General features: G+C 43.6%; 1 protein-coding gene across 1 annotated transcript in view; it reads left to right on the forward strand.

Moving 5' to 3' along the window:
* Positions 1–410: 410 nt before the first annotated feature.
* The window catches only part of Vat1l (vesicle amine transport 1 like), a 165373-nt gene continuing 149785 nt past the window's right edge, over positions 411–15998 (forward strand). The window contains exon 1 of the mRNA XM_027406076.2: positions 411–637. Coding sequence (XP_027261877.1) covers positions 411–637 — 227 coding nt within the window. The remainder of the gene's footprint in view (positions 638–15998) is intronic.

The raw sequence follows: 15998 nt of genomic DNA on the forward strand, positions 1-15998 counted from the left end.
TCTCTGTCCATTTCAAGGCGCCAGAGTCTGTGCCGTATATACCATAGTATTGAGCCTACGCTAAGGGTTGGGGTGTCCAGGCGGCAGCTCCTGGTGTGTTTTATTCAAGAGTCCGTTTTTAAGCTTGCAACAAAGAGCCTGATTTGGGAGCTGCACAAAAGCTGGACTTGAGGTTTGGTTTGGAGCAGAAGGAAATGTGAGGGCGGGGAGTGAGGTAGGGGGGGGTGGGGGGAGTGAGGGCGCGGCTCCTCTGAGTATTACGGTGGAGGCGGTGGACCGCGGCTCCGCTCGCAGAGGTTGCAGCCATTGCACTGAAGAGCATCCCACATTCAACAGGAGGAACCCGCGGGAGAGAAGCCCCGACCCCCCTCACAGCCGCAGCCTGTGCGCCCCGCGACCCCTTGCGCGCCATGGCCAAGGAAGGCGTAGAGAAGGCGGAGGAGACAGAGCAGATGATCGAGAAGGAGACAAGCAAGGAGCCTGCTGAGGGCGGCGACGGCTCCCACCGCCTCGGGGATGCCCAGGAGATGCGCGCGGTGGTGCTGGCCGGCTTCGGTGGGCTCAACAAGCTGAAGCTCTCCAGAAAGGCCATGCCGGAGCCACAGGACGGCGAGCTCAAGATCCGCGTCAAAGCCTGGTCCAGTATCCACGACTTTCTGGTTTTTCTCTCTTTTGCGCGCTGGGCGCTCCGGGAGTGGGTGGGAGAGAGCCTAGGCTGGAGATGCTGCCCAGGTACCCAGTACCCACAGGCAGCGGGCGCCCTCTCTACATCCACACTTAGCTCTCTGAGCTCCCCCACTCCCAGCCCAAGCCTGTGGAGCCTGAGGAGGATCTCAGAGGTGGCCCTTTCCCGCACATCAGATGTAGGGTGACAGGAAGGAGAGTGGCTCCCAGGACTTGAAGTCTGAAAGATTGCGTGTGCCCCTCTTGTAGGACAACTCAGCTGCAACACTGGGAGGGATGTAAGGGTGGGAATTGGTCTTTTACGTGGTTTAAAAAATAGCGATCGCCTTATATGTATTGTTCCCGGTGCCGTTTTTTTTTTTTTTTTTTTTGAGTTTTACATATGCGATCCTGTTTAATACTTCCTGAGTCAGGTGCCTAGGCTTAGAGGTGAGAAAACGGAGGCTCAGAGGAAATGAGTGATCTGCCAAGATCACTCACTCACTGCCAGTGAGTGACCTGGCTGGAACTTGACACTTGATCTCTTTTTTCACCTCTGAGTATCCAGATGGGGCTGAGGAAACGGTGCAGGGCTGGTTGCCCCCACCCCCCAACTCTTGTACATCTCTTTCTCCACCCCCACCCCCCATGAGGAAAGAAACTGAGACTCAAGAGGGTTAAATCCCCAGCCTCTAAGCTAGGTGAAAGGTGAGGGATGCAGCCTTACTCCCCACCCCTGCGTCTCCTGCTTTTCCTGGTGGCTGGGAAAACCAGATGGTGTTCTTTAGGAACTCTTGCATGGCTCTCAGAAAGAGCCCACACTCTAAGAGACCCTCTGTTCCCATTCCTCCTGGGGAGATGGAGTCTAGACCAGCTGAGATTCCTAGTAGTAAGTGTGAAAGCTGTTCTCTGCTTGGGGGCATTACACCGCCATGCCCCTGAAGTCAAGTGCAGTGGGGACTGACAGGAGCTGCTCCCTGGACTCAGCATTCTATAGTAACCACGAATCTTACAAGGGCAGTTGGTTGGATTTCCTAAGCCTCTGGTGTCCCTACTCCATAGAAATAGCAGCTGACTCAAACATCCCTGGGGCAGATGGAGAAAGAAAGCCAGTATCTGCAACCTGATCTAAAGGCAAGAAAAATGCAGAGTTCCCTTTGGCCCCTTCACCATCTTGACAGCAGGCGGGTTTTATTGCCAGATTAGGAGGCAGCTGGTGGGAGCAGTGAGCAATGATCCATGGTTAACTCTTCATATATGAAACTGGTCCTGCTTGACTTTAAACACTGCTTGGAGGTTTCTCAGGTGAGGGGAGGAATTCAGGATAAGAGAAGCTTTCAGCCAACCTGGGGATTCTTTTCATTAACTCTTGGGAAGCCAAGGTGATTGATCCCAGCAGACAGAGATTTTACCTGCCCCTTTCACTAATAAATCACCAGCACCCAGCATAACTGGCGCAGTACATATTCTAAGTAAGTGGTGATGGATGAATGGATGGAGGGTGTAGATTGGAAGAGGGTTGTGGGGTCATCGTTTTTCTTTACTTGTTGATGAAAGACCATCTACCTAGTATAATGTATGAATAACTCCCCTTCTTTAACAACCTCATCAAACATATTATGCACCTATGTACACACTTTTATACACGTGTGTGTGTGTGTGTGTGTGTGTGTGTGTGTGTTTTAGGAACTTTCATTCACACTGAAGATTGAGGCCTAGGATTCAAGGATATATTCAGGGAATAACTGTTAGTGTTACAATTTCAAGAAAAGAGCTGTAGCTGCAGTATGAGTAAGTCTGTGTTCTCCAGCTTCTGCATTCAGTAGCCTTGTGCTAACTGTAAGGAAATGCCAGTAGGAGCAGGGATGTTTTGAAATAATCTCAAGATGAAAGCAAAGAGGTGATTTTCAGAGACTGACATACAAACCCACTCTTTAATGGAGTCACATACTTATGTACACACAGACATATATGTACACACATGTGTATGCACATATACACACATGCATGCACACATGCATGTTTGCACCCATGTACACACACATGCACACACAGTAGCCCTGCTTATTCAGAAAACCACAGAGACCCGGTTTGTACTAGGAATATAGTATGGCAAAGAGCTCCAGATTGATTTTTTTCCTTTCACCAAGTGAGAAGCAGAATTAATCAGTTTGCAAGGCTGCATTGGAATAGCTTGTGGAGATGGCCTGCTGGGCCTGTCATCTTCTGCTGGGCTGGGATTGGCTGACCAAAGAGGCCCATTGATTATAAGTTTCTGCCTTGAGAGCAACATGACTCATTCCATGTTTTTATGAATCAACTGAGGCCTTGTGGCTGAAGGTCCCCCTTTTATCTGCTTTCTGTTTTTAATGGAAACCTTTTATCGTCAAATAGGATATTCTTTTTGCTTGGAAACAAAGCATAGCACATCTGAGTTAGTATTACTCAGACCTGGGACAAGGTCTCAAGTTTGTGAGTCTATAATTATAAACGTGGATAAGAAGCAGGAAGAAAGGCATATTTCATCTCATTTACCCTCCAAGTCACTGATTGGTTGGGCAGGTATTTTTCTTATAGAACAATTTGGGTATTGGGGACACTGGGTGATTTGTCAAAAGTATCACACAAACAGTAGTTAGGATGCATATTTGTGTGTCCCCAGGGCTTCTACTCTTTCCATTTTGTTCCATTTTGTGACCCTCAGAAATACCACAAATGTGATTTGCCTCTCTAGACCATGATATCTACAGTTGTGCCCTTTGTGTCTTTAATAAAATATGGGTATATTATTGTTCTTATGTGTGGCTAAGGTGACAATTTTTTGAGATTCCCAGAGTAATATGCTTGTTTTTTCTGGAAATTAAAGATGTGGTCAAGTGCAGTTTAGAAAGAGCCACTGCTTTTTGCTACTTGGTTGGAAGGACAGAGGGTTTTGCCCTCTTAAAAATTGTCAGCTGATGGGAGACCTGTTTCACAAATTCTTCATTGAGTGGGCTATGTAACAGTAGGTTTAAATGCTCAAGCAGCAAATGAGTATGTGTATGAGTGCATGGGAGAGAGAGAGAGAGAGAGAGAGAGAGAGAGAGAGAGAGAGAGAGAGAGAGAGGGAGAGAGACAGAGACAGAGACAGAGACAGAGAGAGACAGAGAGAGACAGAGAGAGACAGAGAGAGAGTGTGTGTTTTAAAGAAAGGTGGACCTGGGTATTTGTTTGAACTTCTACTCTTCCTTCTGTGTGACCTTGGTGAGCTTATCTCACTTTCTCCAAGCTTCCTGGGGTTCATCTGCAAAACACAGACAGTAGGAGGACCCTTGTAGTGGTTCAAGAGGACCAAACTTGAGTTCTAGCTCAGCTCTTTCCTTGTCAACTGGATACCAGGGATCAGAGACCAGTACAGAGAGCCTTTTGCAAGCAGTTTACTTAGGAAGACCTTTCAGGGTAAGAGAGCAATGCAAGTAGGCCAGGGCAGAGAGAGCCAAACAGGGGTATGATCACCTTTGTGTCGCTCTGCAGAGCAAGAAATGGGGTAACCTTTTGCTAATGGGAGCATGGGCAGTCTTAAGCAGAGGTTCTCATACAATGGAGGATAGTCTTCCAGAAAATTATGAGTAGCCAACATGCCCAGGCAGGATCGAGATGAAGTCCAATCTCACTCTTTGGTTGGCATTGCTGATTAGCTACCCTAAACCTAAACAGAGGACTGGTTTGTAAAAATGGGATAATTGTGATGCCTCCTTTATTAGTACTGTACTGAAGTTGAAATGAGGTAAAATACTCAAGACCTTTATATACAATTAATGGTTAATAAATGACTTACTGTCTAAGCTATTATTTTTGGGTGCCATCACATCACTACCTTACAGAGTCTTATCAGTCAATCTAGAATGGTTTGGAAAGTGAAATGATTGATAATTACACTGGGATAGCAGGGGCAAATTAGAGGCATCCTTGACAAACCAGGGTGTGTGGTTCTCCTAACTGATAAGGGTCTGATGACCTGTGGCCTTGTTACCATCATGTCTTTTGAAAAGGAGCTGGTAAGGTCTGAGTCTGGTTGAAGGTCTCCAGGTTGGGCTGTAGGAATGTATTTAAGTGGCCATTAACAAGCCTTGTCTAGTTTGTGACTCAAATTGGCTTGTGGCGGAAAGTCACTAATGGATTGGGGACGTTTATTTTCCCAGAGTGATTTACAGCAAGAGGCCATATGAAACTGCTGGAAGGAGACCAATTGGATGAAAAATAGTTCTGGCTAGTCATAGCCCCATTGGCTGTTCTAAAAATGGGCTGAGGGCAGGCCACACCAGAAGCAAGTCAGCAGATAAGTAGAATTCTAATATGTCAAAGGGTATATAAGAGACAGGAACAATATGCACTCACTGAATAGTTGTTATGAGCCAGAATTTGAGTGCATATATATATGTATGTATGTATGTATGTATGTATGTATGTATGTATATGTCAACAAGTCAATGTCACTGATTCTGTTTGAAGGAAGACATGTCAGGACTTCAGACCTCCAAGTGGAAGAGATATAAAAACTCCAAGCCCATATTGCTCCTGGATTCTTCAGATTTGGGAGCAAGAGAAGAGAAAATCACAATGATAAAGAACAAGAGTGAGAGGGGGGCGGGGCAGGCAGGTCCAGTGGTGGGTAACACAGAGAATGCACCATGAATTTTTTTTTTTATCCATTTGAGATGGAACTGAGTAAGACTCAAAATTGTATACTGTCTGGCCCCAGATGGCCATTTGTATTTGTGTCACTTCTGTTTCCTCTGTGCTTCTGCGGTATGTGATACCTTGAGGATAACGTTCCTGGGACTGTTGATAAAGAACACTCATGCTGATTAAACCTTGGATCCACTCAAGATAGTGGAGTTCTTTCCTTTGCTTCCTTTGATTAACTGGCCACTTTGCAAACATTGACAACTTGAAGACAAGGTGCCCTAAATCAGTATAGCATGAAACTGTCACTAATGAGGTTGATGGGATGAAATACAGCCAATGACATGCTCTGAGTTTGTTCAAGTAAGCAAATGGAGTCTGTGAGGTTCAATGACACAGCTATTCATAAAACTGAGAAATTATGCTTAGAGAACTCTAAGTGCCCAACTCAGAAGGTGCTCTGACATGGAAATTCGGCTAGAGTGTTCTGAATCACTCTGTTTTGAGGGAAGATAAACAGGGTTTGATATGAAAACGGTGACTCTGTGCTGAGTCACAATTAAGTCTCCTTTGGTAATGAACTGACACTGCTGCTAGCTCAGGGGTCATTCTCATCTACTGAAATTTGTGTTTGCTCATTACCTATATCCTTGCTATTGAGAGCTAGGGATAGTGATGGCACCTGTTTATCCAATAACAGTGGAAATTCTTTGGTCATTTTGTTTTGTTCTGTCTTGAGACAAGGTCTCAACTAAGCATCCCAGGCTGGCCTGGAACTTGCAATCCTTCTGCTCCAGCCTTCCAAAGTCTATATGTGTCCCATCATACCTAGTTAGACATCCCTGCCTCCCAGAAACTTGAATAGGTAGGAACACAAAATTGGCATATGTCTTTTCTCATCTCTGTGACCAATGCCTGACAAAAACAATGTAAAGGAAGAAAAGTTTGTTTGGGCTCAGAGATTGGAAAACCAGTCCATCATGGCAGGGATGGCAGGGATGGCAGGGAAAGCATGCTGGCTGGAGAGGTGGTGGAAGCTTGCAACTGCTGCTGGCTCACATAATGTGGATCAGGAATTGGACAGCTTAGAAATGAGGTTAGCTTATAGCCGTGAAAAACCTACCCACAGTTAACCACCTCCACCAGCCATGTGTAGACCCCAAAGGTTCCACAACTTCCCCACATATCCCCACCAGCTGGAGACCACATATTGAAACACATGAGCCTATGGAAGACATTAAGATTTAACCTCCATCACATGCTTAACACCATTGTTTAAACTCATTGTTTATAGGGAGCCAGCTTGTCCCTTAGAGACTTTTTTTTATCTCAATTTAACAGGGACACTAGGCAGTTCCTTTCTCCTTCCCTCCCATCTCTCTCTCTCTCTCTCTCTCTCTATATATATATATATATATATATATATATATATATCACACATATTTCTCTCTTCCTCCTCATTTTCTCACTGTTATAAAAAAAAACAGCAATGGCCATTAAAGTATAGCCCCCAATAACAGAAGCAGTAACTGAAAAAAAATTACAGTGGTAGATAAATAAGACTGAGAAATTAAAATTAGTAGTAATATTTTATGTAGAGTAGGATTCATGCAAGTGGAAATAGTTTCACTAAAATAAAAGTGAAGTAAATTGTAACTAGCTTAATAATGCTATTTAGAATGTAATTTGCTAACGTCACTAATGTTGTCATAATTGTGTTTATTTTGGTAGCAGGTATATCTAAACTTACTGGGAGTCAGAGTTATGTAATTAAAAATAGTTTGGGAGCAAGAGAAAGTACTTGAAGAAAGAGCTGGAAGAAAGACCAATGAGCCCACTCAGAAATATCTTGTTCTGAACTACAGATGTGAAAAAGCACTTGCATAGCACCCACAAGGCTCTGGGTTTAAAGAAGAAATTATTGGTTCATTCATTCACCCTTTAGAAAGTATAACTGGAGATGGTTGGTCAAGCCTCTTTGGTAGGAAATCAAGTATAAAGATAAGCATGCAAAGTGCCTGGGCTTTGGTTACAGGCAGCCATGACTTAGTATTTTGCTTTGTCTTTTGTTAGTCATGGGTGCTTGAGCATGAACTTAGCTTGAACATGAAGATGAAAGCTTTCATCTTCTGACTTATGGTAGGCTCCCATAGACAGCAAGTAGCCAGAGCTTAATTAAAGAGACATTAGTTAGAAACCAAAGGTATCTCCCGATGGCATGGGGAACGAGGACCAACAATCGTGCCCACCATGTCCTCTGCTTGCAGCATACTTACGGGATCAAAGTACATTAGACACACTGTCTTTGAATTCCATCCTCCCCACTCTGGAAATGTGGTAGCATGGGAATTAACAACTATATTTTCAAGGAGAGGAAACTGGGACTCAGAATTCTGTTAAGTGGAAATACTGAAAACTCTTGTAGATTTGGGTTCTGGGCCTAACTATCTCATTGTGGTTTAATCCTAAGCAAACAGAACTTTGAACTAATCCTGGTAACAGTGCTTGATTTTAGGTATTGAGAAGGTTGGAAGAGTCTATGAGAACCCTTGTTTTAAGTTAATTTTCTCATTGCTGTGATTAAAATACCTAACAACAAGCAAATGAAGGAAGAAATGGTTTTTTCCTAGCTTACAGTTTGGGAGGATGCCTTCCATCATGGTGGGGAATGCATGCCAGGTGGGGAAGGTTCAGGATGCCAGCTGCTTATGATGCATTATCAGTGAGCAAAGACAGAATAAACAGGAAATAGTGAGGCTATAAAATAAAACCTCAAGGCCCACCCCGTGCCCCAACCATTTTTCCTACAATGCTCCACCTCTGTTCTACAGCCATCCCACACAGCACTGCTAGCTGGGACCAAGCACTCTAACACATGAGCCTTTGGGGAGACATTACATATTCAAACCACAGCACCTCTCAAAATCTCTTGCCCATAATAGGTGTTCAATAAGAGCCATTTTTCTTCCTGAGTATCTCACATTTGAATTAGTGTCTCTTGGTTCCTAATCAAGTTGGCAGCAAGGAGCAGGAAGTTGGCTTTTGATCCTTATTCCTAGGGTTGGGAATAGACTTGACTTGCTCTGTCTACCATCACAGCAGCCCTTACATAGCCATCCCCGGGTAGTGGTAGGGATTCTCGGACAGTTGAGTGGGCATGGATAATTCACCCTTGAGAATTTGGTTCACTGTAATTCAAAAGATTCCAAATCCCATGACCTTTTCAGTAGATCGATGGCATCCAACACCAACAACAAAGCTCACCCAGGCACAAAGAAATTGTACCCCCAAGTTCCTAGCACTTCTCTGTCCTAAAATGAATCCTTTTGACATCTTGGCATTTGTCATAGAAGAAAAAGTTTAATTAGAATCTAGAAGAGACTCTTCATAGGAAAGGGCAGCAGGCATGTAATCTCAAATTAGTTCCTCTGTGTGTGATCTCATACAGGAAATTGGTTGGAGTCATGGCTTTGCAATGAGTGAGTTTTATGTTGGAAGGCTCGGGAGACAGCAGTGATGCTCCCATGAAAGGCACTGCTTCATCTCTGAGTGTGATATTTTCTTCATAAGAGCGTGGAGTCGGCTTCTGCTTTTAATCTTCTTCTGCCAGTGACCCCTGACTCTTCATCTAGTTTCATCCTCAGCACTGTCTGGGCCCAGAGCATAGCAAATAGCACTTTCCCCAACAAAACCCCATTAGCAAGCTAAAGCACTGGGTCTTGTTACTCTCAACTTCTCTAATTGAGTGTGGTCCCCAGAGTTCAATGCAAGATAATTGTCCCTTATTCAGGGAAACATAATGATTCATATCTTAGAATGTCACTGCATGCAAGTCTTTGGTTATAAAATACTCTATATTTGAAGTGAAGTGGGCCTGGATGTAAGTCCTGCTTCCAACCATCTTAGAACTTGTATAACTATGGGATCATGGTGGGCTTCTTTGAATCCTCAATTTGTTCATATGTAATATGGGTATAACAGTACCAGTGGGAAAATTTTTTTTTGTGCGTGTGAAAGGATAAAAATAGATAATGGGGGCTTTTGGGATTATTCAGTTAGTAAAGTGCTGGGAAGCCCAAGCCTAGGGACCTGAATTCATTCCCCAGCTTTCACATAAAAATCTGGGTGTGGTGGTGCACACTTGAAATCTCAGCACTGAGGAGGTGGAGACATGTAGATCCTTACTGTTCGATGTAGCCACTGTAGCTTACTTGATGAGCCTAAAGTCCTAGTGAGAGACTTGGTTTCAAACAACAAAATAGCAACATAACACAAAACACAGATGAAATGGACAACTCCTGGGGACTGGTACCCAAGATTGACTTCTGGTTTCCACACACAGGAGCACTATGTCTATGTCTATGTCTATGTCTATGTCTATGTCTATGTCTATGTCTATGTCTATGTCTATGTCTATGTCTATATCTATATCTATATCTGTATATCTATATCTAATCCACACATGCACTTACACGTGCTCTCACACCCACAATATACCTAGACAGTACACCTAAAGTACCTAGCAGTGATATTGGTTTATCAGTATTTGTTGAATTAATGATTTTCTGAGGTACATACTATGTGTCCCAGTGACATTATTGGTGTGGAAGAGATGCAAAGAAATACATTAGGAAGTCCCCCAGTACTCCATAAAACTCTGTGTGTAGTGCTAGGGCTAGAACCTGGGATCTTGTGTGTGCTTGACAAGTGCAAGTTTAATCATGGAGCTGCTTCCTTAGTCCCTTATAAGGTTTACTGGATAGAGTCCAGCATTCAGACACTATGTGTCTCCCCCAAGGGTTACAGTACCCTAACATTAAGAGTGGCTCAGGCAGGAAGCACCCATATTAATTCCCGAAGGAAGAGCAGCAGTGGGACCCAGACATACGTGTTCCTACTGTGTTCCAGGACCTGAGCCAAGCTTAGCAACCTTCAGAGGGAAGAGCAGCCTGTTTCTGCCTGACCTGTGTCTTTCTGTCTCATCTGTGCTGACAATTGTGATGGGCCCCTGCTCATCTAGGCTCTGCTCTCTTCCCTCTTACCTTTTCTGTTTTTCTTTATTTTTTTATTTTTTATTTTTGAGACAGGGTTTCCTGTGGCTTTGGAGGCTGTCCTGGAACTAGCTCTTGTAGACCAGGCTGGTCTCCAACTCACAGAGATCCACCTGCCTCTGCCTCCCAAGTGCTGAGATTAAAGGCGTGCGCCACCACCACCTGGCAACCCTCTTACCTTTTCATAGTCTCCTTTTTCCTGAGCTAACTTCTTCTTAAGACTGACAGAGGTGTCAACCTCGAGATTTGGCTGCCTTGTACAAGTTTTAGTAAGCCCCAGTACAACAACAACAACAAAAATGTTTTTCTTCTGATTTTCAAGCAGCAAGGAAAAAGTCTGATTGCTTAGCCATTGCTTAGCAGCCTCTAGATCTCTTTCCCCCTCCCTCCCTCCCTAGTCCCCAAAGGAATAAAGAACTTAGACTGTATTTATGTCTTGTTCTGTCCTAAACTTGCCTAAAATAATAGGACTGTGTGATTAAGAGCTCACTTGGAGTGTGTGTGTGTGTGTGTGGGGGAGAATTGGCATGGAAGCATGTTTGTGTGCATGTTTATTTCTGTGTATCCTTATGTGAGTGTATTGTAGGAAGGGAGGGGAAATAGATACTCCAAAATCAGTAGAGAGCAGTGATCAGAAGGTACAAACAAGAACCACAAAGAGTATACAAACTGAGCAGATTGTACTTGTGTGTATGTGTGTATACGTGTGTACAACTAACTTTAAAAAGAGGTTAGATTTAGATTGCAGGTCCATAACACCGTGCCCTGTTAGGAGAGACTATCCATGCTGAAAAGATTGAGGAGACCAGATAGAGGCTCTTACAGTTCTTATTTCAAAGTTATTAAATAACATAGAATTAACTCTTTAATGCCTCTTTGGTAATCTTAGAAATTCTAACATTACCAATGACCAATTATATACCAAGTATGGACCTGGTTAATACAGATATCCAATAAATATTCACAGGATAGACAAATAAATGATTGGCTCCGAGGGTAATAATAAAGCTATCATAACATAGCTAGTAACATGCTCAAGATAAATATAGCTTTAAGCTCCCCTCCTTCATCAATAAGAACCTGGGTCTATCGAGCACTTTTTCCAAACAAGAGAGGTCATCTCTTCTAAGACCTGCAGCTGCTGGGTCTTTGAGTAAGGACTGAACGAACCCCAGTGGAAATGTTTTCAGGGTTTTATTTCTTCTTAACATACCATGTTACCTTGGAACCCGAAGTTACTTCCCTGCTCTCTAATAACTACCTTTTCTGGGCTGTGAATTGTGGGGCTCTGACTTCTGAGGATGCTCTGTAATTTTCTCCCTATTGACCTCTGTCTCCTCCACCGAGTGCTGGAGGCCTGTCTAGAGAACCCAGGGGGCTGCTTCTGATAACTGCTATTCCAGGAACACTCACTCAGGCATCTCTCAATGCCTTAGTATCAGAAACAGAATTTGGAGAGAAACTATATTCTCATGACTTTGTCCCCATCTTTCTATGTATGACATCAGCCCCCAAGCTCCACTCCTCAGTCTTCAGATAGTTGGATGTGTTTCCTATGGGGTGTTGTATGGGCTCAGATATGGAGTTCTCCTGTTTTGTCCTTGTAATTATGACCCTTTCCTGTCCATTACCTTGTTTTGCCCCCATTGCCCTTGAAGCATCCATACATATATTTTGTGTCCACTCTTTCTAGAGTCATATTCTTACTGTTTGGAAATAACATAAGAATGCTATCATCATTTCCTTTATGTTGTTCATATATTAGTCATGTTATTATTATATCATTATTGCTATCATAAAACCTTATGGAATCCTTTCTTTGTGTCATGGGCACTATTCTGAGCATTCTGCAGCTATCTCTACAACAATAAAAGAAATGAGATCAGAGAGGTGAATGGATTTGTCCAGGATCTGAGCTAGGCATGTAGGTCAATGGTAGAAGGCTTGCTTAGCAAGTACAAGACCCTGAGTTTGAACCTTAGCACTACAAAATAAACAAATAATAATCACCAAGATAATAAGACTGACAGCTTAGATTTAAGATGGAGTGTGTCTGTCTCCAGCATCCATTCTGTCCTTCTTTATTCACCTGGGATTCACTGACCTGTTCTAGACACGAGCCCTGGGCTGGGAAAACAGCTTGACTGGCAGCAAATACAACATTGACACATCATAGCTATCTTCATTCCAGCCTAGAGTTACAGGCCCAGTTTTCCCCCATGTAAGTTTGGGATTTTGGTTGTTGTTTTTCCTCAGAAGACACACTGTTTTTCAAGGGAACTGTACCCTACCCCATGCAAGTAGTTTGTGTCCTGGGATTTGTGCAAACTCTCATGAGACTCTCACTACACTCTCCATGACTCCCTCTTTTCTCCCCAAACAGTTTATTCATCGTCTTTGGTGGGAGAAGAAAATTCAGCCTTGCCTAGGATCAAAGAGAATTGCTTTTTCATTTATCTGTGCTACCTCTAGTTCAGTCAGCTAATGGAGAGCTATTAAGCCCACCGTTCCTATGATTGGTCTGAGTGATTTTGTAATTGGATTCTTTTTATCCTCCCAGAAAAACTCACTGAAATTGTTCCTTTTGGGGATTTTGTCATACACTCTGACTCAACCTTTCAGTCAGAGCTGGAGATGCTTCATGCAGGCACCAATGCGTCCTCTGCACTTCCTGAAACAGCAGCTTCAGTTTTGAGGGCCTCCTTAATGTGACCAGAGAAACAGCCTGTGCTTCTGGGACACTGGGAAATAACTACCAAAGGCCATAGTGACCTCCTGCCTCCTTCAAGCTGCAAGGCCTGTGCCATCAGCCAGAAGCTTGGCTCCTTCCTTGTGCAGTTTGCTCTTCTCTTCCTAGTCACACTCTTTTCTTTCTTCAGCATAGCTGGGCTCACTCACTCCTGAATGGAAAGCAAACTTCTTAAATAACTGAAAGCTGTGTCAATCCCACATTCTGTAGGAAACAAGAAAGCTTGGTCTGTTAGAGCAACAGAGAAAGGTCTTGAAAATAGCATCTTCCTGTTGACATCCCCAAATGCCTCCTGCTTTCTTCAGATTATCTCTGCTGTCTTCACACTCTCCTCCATCGTCCTCTTCTTCCTCCCCCCCTTCCTGCATGTGTGCTTTGATGAATGCTCATGGATACAAGAGCTTGGTGCAGTGCCTTCCTCTCTCCTTCTCCACTTCATTCATTCATTCATCCATCCATCCATCCATCCATCCATCCATCCATCCATCCATCCATTCGTTTATTTATTTTGAGACAGACTCTCTTATTAACAAAGAGCTCCCCAGTTCAGCCAGACTGGCTCACTAGCAAGCCTCATGCCCCTCCTGTCTGCCTCCCCAGTGCTGCTATTACAAGGGTGGTTTGTTGTGCTTAGCTCCCACAAGGGTGGTAGGGATCTGAGTTGAGGCTCTCCTGCTTCTGTGGTAAGCAGTTTATTAAGTGAGCCATCCCCCCCTGGCCCCTCTCCCAGATTTTAAATTCAGTTTTGTATTTATCTTTACTCACCTTTCACCTTCCACTTCCCAGGGGTAAATCTTTGCCCTTTTCAAAGCAGCCAGTGCAGGAGGTCTTTGATTTACTTGGTTCTCCCCCTCCCCATCACTCCAGTGTACTCCTCAGGCTGCAAGGCAGGCAGAGCTGAGGGATAATTCTATTAACAAAGAGTGGAAAGGAAAGGGGAAAGCTAGGAACTCTCAGATGTTTTCCCGATTTGAGTTTCCATTCTAAGAAGCATTGTTTGCAAACCTTTGATGTGCCGTGTGCTAAGCATTTTTTGAAAGACAGACTTCTAGAGTTGCTCATTATCCATGGGGAAGGTAGGAGCATCATGATCCTGCTACTGTCTCCTTTTAGGCTAACAACACCTAAATAATAATGAAACAACATTTGAAATTCAGTTCTTTTGTGCTAGGGCTTGAATTTGAATTGTCCCCCCCAGGCTCATGTGTTGAACACTTGGTCCCTGGCGGCTAGCACTATTTTGGGAGGTTCTGGAAGCTTCAAGGGTTGGGACCTAGATGGAAAAAGTAGGTCTGTTGGATGTCATGGTCTTAGTCCCCAGTTTCTTGCTGCCTTGTTTCCTGTGTGCCATGAAGTGAACAGCCTCCTTCTCCATGCTCCTACCACCACGCTAGCCTGTTTTTCCACTTGCCCAGAATCAATGGGGTGAGAGACTAGGGACTACAGTGTCTGCAAATGTTAACCAAAACAAAACATTCCTCTTCCTAAGTCAGGTCACATAAAAGTGATTACTCTATTCAGCCACAATGACCACATTTTAAGTGTTTGATATCCACATGTGTGTCCAGTGGCTACTACTATATTTTCTAGCATGTTCTCATCACCCCAGGAAGATACAGACAAAACAGTGCTAGTATTTACCTCTTTCTGTTTGTCCTATTGAAACCACAGTTTTCTTATACATCTTGATCTTCAACAGCAGTGTTTTGGGAAATAACTGTCCTATAACAGTAAAAGTGGATTGCTTCTATTTGGGTCTCCTTGTGTCCTCTGTGGCTTTATGGATAAATCAAGCTGGGGTCATTCTGAACCCTTTCCATCTTCATGATCTAGGACTCGAGGTGAGCTAGGGCTTGAGGGTTTGAGGAATGGAAGCAAAGGGCATGCCGATTCCATTCTTTCTTTGAGAAGCACCCAATCCCAATGGGCCAAGTTAAGAGCTACTATCTCCATGCTGGCAGTGACCCTTGTATAGCGGCTTCTTGTCACACTGTGTAGTCATTTATTTGCTGAGCTCTGAACTCCTGGGAAGCACAGATGTCACTGTTAGTGTTGTAACATCATTGCCTAGCCAACCCCCAAAACACAGAGGGTCTGTTGAATATAAATTGGATGAGAATGAATGCTCTGTACAATCAACTGCTGCCAAGAACCCTTCTGAAGCTCATGCCTTGGTCAGCATAAACATGGAACATAGAGATGTTAGTCTTTTCAGCAACCATCATAGGAATGAATGCCATCTGCTGTTCCCAGGGCTTGAGTAGATAAATAACTCCAAGTTCCCCAAATCAAAAACATTAGTCTTGGCATCAAGGGGAACTTATTTGTGCCATGCTTTTCTGTTTCTGATGAAAACTGGCCTTGGATATTTACATTCTCAATATGTCTCTTTGGCTATTTTATTACATAGTGAAAATACTACTGAAGTGTGTCTTGAATACTAATTTAGACAGATGATCTGAATGTATTTCCTTTCTCAGACACAGTAGCAATAAAGAACTCATGCAGCTATATCCTTTGCTAATAGCATCCATCATCACTGTTCATGTTACAGAGAAAGAGATCTGGGTGGGACAACAATCCCATAATTTACTTAATAAGAGTGGTGAGCTATGCAAAAACATGAGATGGATTAGGGAATTCCTTATATATACTACGGATGTAAAGTCTTGTTTACTTAACAATTGTGGATAGAGAGGGTGGACAGAATTATGTGGAACCAGACCCCAAGGAGACTATGGTTAAGAGAAATAGGAAGAAAGGGTCTGGGCCATCTAAAACGCACTCTTTATACCCTCTGCTTGAATGTGGAGCTATTCTTTGCTGTGACTTACTCAGAACAGTTCTGGCTGTCCTCACATAAGATACTA

Source organism: Cricetulus griseus, chromosome 3 (genome assembly GCF_003668045.3).
Source record: "Cricetulus griseus strain 17A/GY chromosome 3, alternate assembly CriGri-PICRH-1.0, whole genome shotgun sequence".
Taxonomy (NCBI): Eukaryota; Metazoa; Chordata; class Mammalia; order Rodentia; family Cricetidae; genus Cricetulus; species Cricetulus griseus.